The 12,489-nt window shown below is 41.4% G+C and overlaps 1 protein-coding gene across 1 annotated transcript in view; it reads right to left on the minus strand.

The window, feature by feature from the left end:
• The window catches only part of LOC118373009 (androgen receptor-like), a 43,398-nt gene that overhangs the window by 29,146 nt on the left and 1,763 nt on the right, over nt 1-12,489 (minus strand). Inside the window, exons 2-3 of the mRNA XM_052515560.1 lie at nt 3,508-3,647; nt 2,519-2,635 (exon numbers count right to left, since the gene is read on the minus strand). Of these exons, the coding sequence (XP_052371520.1) occupies nt 2,519-2,635; nt 3,508-3,647 (257 nt within the window). The remainder of the gene's footprint in view (nt 1-2,518; nt 2,636-3,507; nt 3,648-12,489) is intronic.

The raw sequence follows: 12,489 nt of genomic DNA on the forward strand, positions 1-12,489 counted from the left end.
CAATGTAACAGCAATATTTAGACTTAGGGTTGCCACCCGTTCGATAAAATACGGTACTGTTCCGTATTTCGCTGGAAGAAGAAATGTTTTGTTTTCTAAATGATAGTTTCCGGATTTTACTGTATTAATGACCAAAGGCTCGTATTTCTGTGTCTTTATTATATTATAATTAAGTCTATGATTTGATATTTGATAGAGAAGTCTGACTGAGCGGTAGTAGGCAGCAGCAGGCTCATAAGCATTCATTCAAACAGCACTTTACTGCATTTGCGTGCAGCTCTTAGCAATGCTTGATGCACAGCACTGTTTATAAGTCTATCAACTCCAGAGATTAAGCTGGGAATACTAAAGTGCCTATAAGAACATCCAATAGTCAAAGGTATATGAAATACAAATGGTATAGAGAGAAATAGTTGATATGTCATAATTCCTATAATAATGACAACCTAAAACTTCTTACCTGGGAATATTGAAGACTCATGTTAAAAGGAACCACCAGCTTTCATATGTTCTCATGTTCTGAGCAAGGAACTTAAATGTTAGCTTTTTTACATGACACATATTACACTTCCACAACACTGTGTTTTTGCATTATTTAAACCAAATTGAACATGTTTCATTATTTATTTGAGACTAAATTTATTTTATTATGTATAATATTAAGTTAAAATAAGTGTTCATTGTTCATTCAGTGTTGTTGTAATTGTCATTATATATATAAATATAAATCGGCTGATTAACCGGTATCGTTTTTTTTTGGTCCTCCAATAATCGGGATCGGTATCGACGTTTAAAAATCATGATCGGTCCTCTAGTAGGCAACAACACATCTGCCACACTGATCCTCAACACAGGGGCCCATAAGGGGTGTGTGCTTAGTCCTCTCCTGTACTCCCTGTTCACCAACAACTGCGTGGCCAAGCACGACTCCAACACCATCATTAAGTTTGCTGACGACACAACAGTGGTAGGCTGACCACTGACGACGATGAGACAGCCTATAGGGAGGAGGTCAGAGACCTGACAGTGGGGTGCCAGGACTAGAACCTCTCCCTCAATGTGAGAAAGACAAACGAGATGATCATGGCCTACAGGAAAAGGCGGGCCGAGCAGGCCCCTCATTAACATCGACAGGGCTGTAGTGGAGCGGGTCGAGAGTTTCAAGGTCCTTGGTGTCCACATCACCAATAAACTATCATGGTCCAAACACACCAAGACAGTCGTGAAGAGGGCACGACAACACCTTTTCCCGCTCAGGAGACCAAAAGGATTTGGCATGGGTCCCCAGATCCTCAAAAAGTTCTACTAGCTGCGCCATCGAGAGCATCCTGACCAGTTGCATCACCACCTGGTATGGTAACTGCTCGGCATCTGACCGTAAAGACCCACAGAGGGTGGTGCGTTAGGCACAGTACATCACTGGGGCCAAGCTTCCTGCCATCCAGGACCAATATATTAGGCGATTTCCGAGGAAGGCCCAATTGTCTTTTTTTTTAAAACTCCAGTCACCCAAGTCATAGACTGTTCTCTCTGCTATCGCACTGCGAGCGATACCGGAGCGCCAAGTCTAGGTCCAAAAAGCTCCTTAAAAGTGTGAGAGCAAAATTGTAAGATTATGTAATAATACTGTAATTGCATCAACTGGTAGTTTTATGCAACAGAATAGAGGGTTCTTATAACTCTATCGTGTCTGTGTGAACTGAACGTGGGCCTCTAGGAGATTTAACACTGACGATGAGATTTACGATGTCTTTGGGTGATACCGCATTCCAGAGTAGGAGTTAATGTTTCTCTTCTATAAGGTACCAGGGAGAGATGGCTCGGGACCAGACCCTGGTTTCTACACAACGAGAATAGTTTTTACAGTTTTTTTGTCTGCTGTGAATTATAAGTTTATTTTTATTTATATTTTACTTTACTTTAGTTTATTTAGTAAATATTTTTAAAACTCTATTTCTTGAACTGCATTGTTTGTTAAGGGCTTGTAAGTAAGCATTTCAGAGTAAGGTCTACACCTGTTGTATTCGGCGCATGTGACGAATAAATTTGATTTGATTTTGAAATCTACACTGGAGTTGCTTACCAAGGAGACAGTGAATGTTCCTGAGTGGCAGAGTTGCAGTTTGACAGACTTCAATCTGCTTGAAAATCTATGTCAAGACCTGAAAATAGCTGTCTATCTATGATCAACAACCAATTTGACAGAATTTTCAAAATACCTTTGCTATGTTAAAACTGTCAAAGAAAGAGAGAGACAGACAGAGAAAATCCCACTATTTTACCATGCCTGCTTCTGTATACAGCTGTTGGTATAGCTGAAAGAGGGTAGGTAGGGGGTAAACAACATGGGCAATTAAATCCTAAAGACCGAGTCATGATTCCTGCTTTTACAGACCCTGTAACCAAAATACAGGCGTGTCTTTATCTCTCCTCCCCTCTTCCCCCCCTTCTTCTTCGTTATGTCTTTCACTCCCTCTCTCCATTTAACAGTCATGTATGTTATGGTAAAAGTTGTTACCTTTGAGGCTCATTCCAGACCGGAAGCATCTGCTGAGACGACAGGAAGGACAGTTCTTCCTCCTCAGCTTGTCGATGGTGCAGTCGTTACGGCTGGCGCACAGGTGATTCTGCTTACCTGGGGACACAATAACAAACAAGGCTGCTTCAGGGGAATTGGGTATCCCATTTCCTGTATGTGTGCGCGTGCAAGGGTGTTTTTGTTTTTGTCTATCCTTGTGGGGACCAGACGCGCTCACAAGGAGAGTAAAACAAGGAGTGGGGACATTTCTCCAGTCCCCACAGGGGAAAAGGCCATTTTAGGCTTAGGGATTAGGTTTATGAGTTAGGGTTAGGGGTTAGGTTTATGAGTTAGGGTTAGGGGTTAGGTTTATGAGTTAGGGTTAGGAGTTAGGTTTATGAGTTAGGGTTAGGGATTAGGTTTATGAGTTAGGGTTAGGGGTTAGGTTTATGAGTTAGGGTTAGGGGTTAGGTTTATGAGTTAGGGTTAGGGGTTAGGTTTATGAGTTAGGGTTAGGTTTATGAGTTAGGGTTAGGGGTTAGGTTTATGAGTTAGGGTTAGGGGTTAGGTTTATGAGTTAGGGTTAGGGGTTAGGTTTATGAGTTAGGGTTAGGGGTTAGGTTTATGAGTTAGGGTTAGGGGTTAGGTTTATGAGTTAGGGTTAGGGGTTAGGTTTATGAGTTAGGGTTAGGGGTTAGGTTTATGAGTTAGGGTTAGGGGTTAGGTTTATGAGTTAGGGTTAGGGGTTAGGTTTATGAGTTAGGGTTAGGGGTTAGGTTTATGAGTTAGGGTTAGGGGTTAGGGGTTAGGGAAAATAGGATTTTGAATGGGAATGAATTGTTTGATCTCCATGACGATATTAAGACAAACTTACAGTATGTGTGCGAGTGTATGTTTATGGCATGTGTGCGTGCCGTGTTTGGTGTGCATGTGTGTCGTGTTTGATATGTGTGTGTGTATGTGCGTGCATGAGTGTGTGTGTGGCTCACTCTCTGCGGCCCTCTTGAAGAACACCTTGCAGCTCCCACAGGTAACAGCTCCATAGTGACAGCCTGACGCCTCGTCTCCACATACCTTACACACCCTCCGGTCTGAGAAATACACTCTCACTGGCAACATATCCTCACATCTGAAACACACACGCACATCTGTAAACACACAACACACACCTAACACTCCTTCAGATCTTATATATACACCTCATAACCACACACATAAACACACGTCTGAAAACACACAACACACCTAACGCTCGTTTAGATCTTACAGATACACCCTCACTTCTGAAAAGCACCTACCTGACTAGCTGCCTATACCTGCCTATCTGCACATACCTGCCTATTGATGATTGGGATTGAGTCATGATTCTTTTTCATTCATTTAGCAGCAGAATCTGTTTACCAGATATGGTGTGGAATACGGTCTCAGGTCGACTTTACACTACATTTGAGGTATGACAAGTCTGACAAATGTTACATTTTAAGTTAGCCAGCTATCCTTTTAAAGGGCGACTGGACTTTCTGGTTTGGCCGTGTTTTAGATTTGGTTAATAAAAAAATGCTAGTGGATTCAAACAAGTTGGTTTCGGGGTGTGGTTTGATGTGGGTGTTTTGTGTGTTCACAGGTGGAAAAGTTAGCCAAATAATTTAGCAAATTTGCTTCAGCCAGCTGGTGTACGACCGTGACAAAGTTGGTTTGACATTAGGTAGCATATCTACAGTGCATTTTGAAAGTTTTCAGACCCCTCAATTTTTTCCCACATTTTATTACATTACAGCCTTATTCTAAAATTGATTTGATTTGTTTTTTCTCTCATCAACCTACACACAATACCCCATAATAAGAAAGCAAAAACAGTTTTTTAAACATTTTTGCAAATGTATAAAAAATGGAAAAACTGAAATATCACATTTACATAAGTATTCAGACCCTTTACTCAGTACTTTGTTGAAGCACCTTTGGCAGCGATTGCAGCCTTGGGTCTTCTTGGGTATGACGCTACAAGCTTGGCACACTTGTATTTGGGACATTCAAAGACCTGTCCCGAAGCCACTCCTGCGTTTTCTTGGCTGTGTGCTTAGAGTCATTGTTCTGTTGGAAGGTGAACCTTCAGTCCCAGTCTGAGGTCCTGAGCACTCTGGAGAAGGTTTTCATCAAAGATCTCTCTGTACTTTGCTAAGTCCATCTTTCCCTCAATCCTGACTAGTCTCCCAGTCACTGCCACTTAAAAACATTGCCATAGAATGATGCTGCCACAACCTTGCTTCACCGTTGGGATGGTATTGGCCAGGTGATGAGTGGTGCCTGGTTTCCTCCAGACGTGACGCTTGGCATTCAGGCCAAAGAGTTCAATATTGGCTTTCATCAGATCAAGAGTACCAGTGGGCTGTCATGTGCCTTTTACTGAGGAGTGGCTTCCGTCGGCCACTCTCCCATAAACGCCTGATTGGTGGAGTGCTGCAGAGATGGTTGTCTTTCTGGAAGGAATCTCCACAGAAGAAATCTGGAGCTCTGTCAGAGTGACCATCGGGTTCTGGGTCACCTACCTGACCAAGTCCCTTCCTCCCTAATTGCTCAGTTTGGCCGGGTGGCCAGCTCTCAGAAGAGTCTTGGTGGTTCCAAATGACTTCCATTTAAGAATGATGGAGGCCACTGTGTTCTTGGGGACCTTTAATGCTGCAGACATTTTTTGGTACCCTTGCTCAGATCTGTGCCTGGACACAATCATGTCTCGGACCTCTACGGACAATTCCTTCGGCCTCATGGCTTGGTTTTTGCTCTGACATGCTGTGTCAACTGTGGGAGCTTATTTAGACAGGTGTGTGCCTTTCCTATCATGTCCAATCAATTGAACCTGAGCTCAAATTTGAGTCTCATAGCAAAGGGTCTGAAGACTTATGTAATAAGGTGTAATAAGGTATTTTTTGTAATATTTGCTCAAATTGATAAAAAAAACAGTCATTGCTTTTTCATTATGGGATATGGTGTGTACATTGATGAGGAAAAATGTTGTTCAATCAATTTTAGAATAAGGCTGTATGTCACGCCTTGGTCTTAGTATTTTGTGTTTTCTTTATTTATTTGGTCAGGCCAGGGTGTGACATGGGTTTATTTTGTGGTGTGTTTTTGTATTGGGGTTTTAGTAGGTATTGGGATTGTGGCTGAGTAGGGTTGTCTAGGAAAGTCTATGGTTGCCTGAGGTGGTTCTTAATCAGAGTCAGGTGAATTTCGTTGTCTCTGATTGGGAACCATATTTAGGCAGCCATATTCTTTGAGTATGTCGTGGGTGATTGTTCCTGTCTCTGTGTTAGTGTTCACCAGACAGGCTGTATAGGTTTTCACGTTCCGTTTGTTGTTTTTGTTTGTTCGTGTTTTTTCTTTATTAAAGATGTATCGAACTAACCACGCTGCATTTTGGTCCGACTCTCCTTCAACGGAAGAAAGCCGTAACACTGTAACGTAACAAAATGTGGAAAAGGTGATGTGGTCTGAATAATTTCCGAATGCACTGCATAAATTAAATGGTCCTTGAATGTGAATGAATTCAACTTGATTAATATCCACAACTAGACATTTGACGGACCCATTACCCCACAGCCTTGGCATTAAGTGTGATATTATTATTAACAGGGGTGCAACTTACACTGGGGACAGGGGAATGCCCCCCCATTCAGAAATAGCATTTTTGTGTTTTATAATGGAAATGTGATACTAAACGGGGCAACAGTGTGCTTTAGGATCAGTCGGACGCCACCGAGCGGTCGGGTAGGCTGTTTGGAGTGCTTATCTGACTGAAGAAAATACAAATACAGTACCATTCAAAAGTTTGGGGTCACTTAGAAATGTCTTTGAAAGAAAAGCAATTTTTTTTGTCCATTGATAACATAAAATTGATCAGAAATACAGTGTAGACATTGTTAATGTTGTAAATGACTATTGTAGCTGGAAATGGCTGATTTTTATGGAATATCTACATAGGCGTACAGAGGCCCATTATCAGCAACCATCACTCTTGTGTTCCAATGGCACATTGTGTTAGCTAATCCAAGTTTAGCATTTTAAAAGGCTAATTGATCATTAGAAAACCCTTTTGCAATTATGTTAGCACAGCTGAAAACTGTTGTCCTGATTAAAGAAGCAATAAAACTGTCCATCTTTAAACTAGTTCTGGAGCATCAGCATTTGTTGGTTCGATTACAGGCTCAAAATTGACAGAAACAAAGACTTTCCTTCTGAAACTTGTCAGTCTATTCTTGTTCTGAGAAATTAAGGCTATTCCATGCAAGAAATTGCCAAGAAACTGCAAATCGCATACATCGCTGTGTACTACTCCCTTCACAGAACAGTGCAAACTGGCTCTAACCACAATAGAAAGAGGAGTGGGAGGCCCCGGTGCACAACTGAGCAAGAGGACAAGTACATTAGAGTTGCTGGTCTTCTAGGTAGAGTTGCAAAGAAAAAGCCATATCTCAGACTGGCCAATAAAACTGTAATTTTAAGATGCCAATAAAAATGTAATATTAAGATGGGCAAAAGAACACAGACAATGGACAGAGGAACTCTGCCTAGAAGGCCAGCATCTCGGAGTCGCCTCTTCACTGTTGACGTTCAGACTGGTGTTTTGCAGGTACTAGTAAATGAAGCTACCAGTTGAGGACTTGTGAGGTGTCTGTTTCTCAAACTAGACACTCTAATGTAATAAACTTATTGTCAAAAGGCGTCGTAAGAAGTGGACCACGGTGCAGCGTGGTGAGCGTACATATTTCTTTTATTAGATAAATGTCACCAACAAAAACAATAAACAAGACAAAACGACCGTGAAGCTTAACAGGGCTATGATGCCTCTAACAAAGTTAACTACCCACCCTGAAAGGAGGGAAAAAGGGCTATCTAAGTATGATTCCCAATCAGAGACAACGATAGACACTTGTCCCTGATTGAGAACCATACCCAGCCAAAACATAGAAATATTGGAGAACAAAACATAGAATGCCCACCCCACATCACAACCTGACCTAACCAAATAGATAAATAAAACGGCTCTCTTAAGTCAGGTTGTGACACTTATCCTCTGCAGCAGAGGTAACTCTGGGTAATCCTTTCCTGTGACGGTCCTCATGAGATCCAGTTTCATCATAGGGCTTGATGGTTTTCGCGACTGCACTTGAAGAAACTTTCAAAGTTCTTGAAATGTTCCATATTGACTGACCTTTATGTCTTATAGCAATGATGGATTGTCGTTTCTCTTTGCTTATTTGTGCTGTTCTTGCCATAATATGGACTTGGTCTTTTACCAAATAGGGCTATCTTCTGTATACCACCTAGGGTTGCAAAGGGTCGGAAACGTTCCGGTAAATTTCCAGACATTTTCCATGGGAAGTTAAGCCCTGGAATTTGGGGAATTTTGCTTCATTTCATCAAAAAAATGTTAGCTTAATAACAGTGAACCTTTTTTGTGGGATACACACAAGGCAATTCTAGGTCTTGCGGCATATTTTGGTTAACTATCCCCAATTCTCCCAATTCAATGGAATTGCAACCCTCTGCATGCACAGTGCACCATTCCATCACATGTACAGCTGATTCTCAAGATCTTGCATACTAATGTGATGCTTTTCGAGCGTACACTGCTACACTGTCTGAGCCAAGGACTACATGCTTTCCGGTATATTTTGATTACAATACTGGGTGGGGTGAATATATTTTATATGACATACATGATTTTTTGTTAACTAGCAAATAGTAGCCAACAGCAAAGTGTGTTTAAATCATTTCTAACTTGTTAAGAATTTATAATCTTTACAAGAAACTGCCACAGGCACTATCTAATATGTGGAGACATTTCACTGCAGCTAAAGTAGAAGGAAAAGCAGTGTACATTTGCAAATACTGTGCCAAATCATATGTGAAGAACGCAACAAAGATCCAGAATCATCTGGCCAAGTGCATAAAGTTCCCTCAGCGCTCACAGCAAGCAACCTCTGACAAAAGTCCCTCTACTTCTATTTGAGGTGAAAATGATTAATCAGATACCTTATCAATAGCAACAGCTCATGTACCTCTTGGAATCAGAAGTTTTTTTTGACTCAACGGAGGAACGTATTCAGAGAAATTCTGATGAATATCTTGCTCGAGCTGTGTATGCAACTGGTTCACCTCTGATGCTCAGAGGCAATGTGTGTTGAAAGAGATTTTTGAATGTTCCTTGCCCAGCATACACCCCTCCAACCAGACATGCTTTATCTACTAATTTGCTGGATGCAGAGTTCAACAGAGCTCAAGTGAAGTTTTAAAAAATCATAGAGAAAGCAGACTGTATTGCAATCATCTCTGATGTGTGGTCGAATGTTTGTGGGCAAGGAATAATTAACTACATAATCTCCACCCCTCAACCAGTATTCTACAAGAGCACAAGCACAAGCGATAACAGACACACCAGTCTCTACATTGCAGATGAGCTGAAGGCAGTTATCATGACCTTGGACCACAGATGGTATCTGCACTGGTGACAGACAATGCTGCGAACATGAAGGCTGCTTGTTCTAAAGTGGAGGAGTCCTACCCTCACATCACACCCATTGGCTATGCTGCTCATGCATTGAATCTGCTCCTCAAGGACATTGTGGCACTGAAAACAATGGATACACTCTGCAAGAGAGCCAAGGAAATGGTTAGGTATGTGAATGGTCATCAAGTTATAGCAGCAATCTACCTCACCAAGTAAAGTGAGAAGAATAAGAGCACCACATTGAAGTTGCCAAATAACACCCATTGGGAGTCTCCTGGAGGGGAAGGAGTCTCCAAGAAATGGCCATATCAAAGTCTGCCGATATGGACAGCTGCATCAAGAGGATCCTCCTGGATAATGTATATTGGGAGAGAGTGGTAAGCAGCCTGAAACCTATAGCAGCAGCCATTGCACGGATTGAGGGAGACAATGCCATCCTGTCTGATGTTCAGACTCTGCTTGCAGATGTAAGAGAATAAATCTGTGCTGCCCTGCCCACTTCACTGTTGCTCCAAGCAGAGGAAACTGCAGTTCTGAAATACATCAAAAAGCGTGAAGACTCCTGCCTGAAGCCCATACACGCCGCAGCGTACATGTTGGACTGCTAGCAGGAGCACCCTGTCTGGTGCAGAGATCAACAAGGCCTTTGGTGTCATCAATACCATGTCTTGCCACCTTGGCCTGGATGAGGCCACGGTTCTTGGCAGTCTGGCGAAGTACACTTCCAAGCAAGGGCTTTGGGATGGAGATGCAATATGGCAGTCGTGGCAACATATCTCATCAGCCACCTGGTGGAAGGGACTTTTGTGGATTTGAGGCTCTTTCCCCTGTTGCTTCCATCATCCTCCAAATCCCACCAACATCAGCTGCCTCAGAGCGCAACTGGTCCTTGTTTGGGAACACACACACACCAAAGCACGCAACAGGCTGACCAATACAAGGGTTGAAAAATTGGTGGCCATCCGGGCAAATTTAAGGCTTTTTGAGCCTGACCACGAGCCATCCTCAACAAAGTTGGAAAGTGACAGTGAAGATGAAGCCTCAGAGTCTGATGTTTAAGAGGTGGACATTGAGGACATCCAGGGAGAAGACATGGAAGCCTGAGAGGAAAACAACCAAAGCTTTAGTTTCTAGACTATAATTTTACAGATGCATGTTGAAAACATTTTTGGGAGAGGCGATGGATCATTGGGGATCATTGAATATTCCCTTTCTTTTGTTGAAAATCATCCCATGTGAAGAGTCAACTCATTTAATAAAAGTTCAATTCGTAACGAAATTGTTTTTTCTTTCTATTGGAAAGATTGAATCATTTTCAATTATGTCTATTTATGATAAGGTTAAAGGTTAATGTTTCTGTCTCCATATGATATGGTAAATATATTCAATGCAGAAAACATCTACATTTAAATGGTATTAATATTAATTTGCATTTCCGTTAATTCCCCTATATTCTGGTTAATTCCCACGGAAAGTTTCCACCTCAGAATATTCCCCAAAATGTGCAACCCTAATACCACCCCTACCTTGTCACAACACAACTGATTGCCTCAAATGCATTTAGGAGTAAAGAAATTCCACAAATTAACTTTAACAAGGCACACCTGTTAATTGAAATGCATTTCAGGTGACTACCTCATGAAGCTGGTTAAGAGACTGTCAAGAGTGTGCAAAGCTGTCATCAAGGCAAAGGGTGGCTACTTTGAAGAATCTCAAAAATATTTTGTTTTGTTTAACACTTTTTTGGTTACTACATGATTCCATATGTGTTATTTCATAGTTTTGATTTGTTGTGTGGAATTGTTATATTACTTGTTAGATATGGCTGCACAGTCAGAACTAGAAGCACAAGCATTTCGCTACACTCACAATAACATCTGCTAAAAATGTGTAATACAATTTGATTCCAAACTTTTGACTGGTACTGTATATTACGTCCCAAAGTTGTGCCCCTGATTATTAAAGCTGCAATATGTCACTTTTGGGGCAGCCTGACCAAATTCACATAGAAATGTGAGTAATAGATCTGTCATTCTCATTGAAAGCATGTCTAAGAAGCAGTATATCTGTTCTATATGCGAAGTTTCTATACTTCCCATGCTTAAGTTTGTTTTTTTGCGTCTTTTACTTTCGGCTTGTACACCAGCTTCAAATAGCAGAAAATACAATCTGTTTGCTTATGGAAAATATATTTCACAGATCTTTAAATGGAACAATGATTTTCTACATTATACTTGCTTGTTTTGGTCACATTAACTGAAATTAGGCAAACTATTAGAATTTCAGCAACCAGGAAATGGCTTAGTGATTTCTGCATAGTGCATTTTTAAGTGGTGAGTGTTGCCAAATGTCCTACTGGGCCGGCGGATTGAGACTAAATACATTACACCTGGTTAGTTGAAGGCCAGCGGATAGTTGACTGGAAGCTTATTACTCTAATACCCCTTAAATAAACACTGGTTAGGAAGTAAACAGTTGTGTCAGGGGCAGACCCACTGGTGGGTAGTAGTCACTAGACGGCCATGCTGGAAAAGACAGCTGCAGTCTGTCCTCTCCAGCAAGGGGATATTGTAGTGAGTCTCTGAGGCAGCTGGTGAAGGGAATTAGGTCACATGTTAAAATGGATATTCACTAACATGCTTACCACACCAAATCCCATCGCGTGCACGAGCGTTGCAAAATGTATTTACGCACACGTTATTCAATCATTGCACCCACACTGCTCGTGCTCGTCAACGAGCGTCTGCATAGCCAGGCGCTAAAATAGAACTTGGTTATATTTGTGACGCTTGACGTGCTTTAAGTCCCACCTCTCCCATCTCCTCATTGGTTTTTAGGAGCATATTTTATTTATTTATTTTACCTTTATTTTACTAGGCAAGTCAGTTAAGAACAAATTATTATTTTCAATGACAGCCTACTAACAGTGGGTTAACTGCCTGTTCAGGGGCAGAACGACAGATGTTGTACCTTGTCAGCTCAGGGATTTGAACTTGCAACCTTTCGGTTACTAGTCCAATGCTCTAACCACTAGGCTACCCTGCCGCCCCACATATAAAATATATGTGCCATCTCCTCATTGGTTTTTAGGAGCATATACCCACGTGGGTGATTGAACGATGAACTGGGGTCCACACTCCAGTCCAGTTGGTGGTGGTAATGCACCTTAAAGTTGGTTACCAACTGCCATATAAAGTCTAAAGAAGAAGAAGAAATCTGAAGTAGGATAGAATACTAGAAGGATAGTAGGATAGATTACTAGAAACTAACTGGGTTAACCCTTTTATTGTTGGATTAGTTGTCGGAGTGGAGGACCTTGTGCATTCCAGATAAAATAACAACCCAATGTTTATATCCCAGGACAAATTAGCTAGCAACAGCAAGCTAGCTAGCAATTGCCATAAATGTTGAATTATTTTCCAAATGAATATAGTTGGTTCAGAGTTTGTTTTGATATTTCAAC

The sequence above is a fragment of the Oncorhynchus keta genome, chromosome 4 (assembly GCF_023373465.1).
Source record: "Oncorhynchus keta strain PuntledgeMale-10-30-2019 chromosome 4, Oket_V2, whole genome shotgun sequence".
Classification (NCBI taxonomy): domain Eukaryota; kingdom Metazoa; phylum Chordata; class Actinopteri; order Salmoniformes; family Salmonidae; genus Oncorhynchus; species Oncorhynchus keta.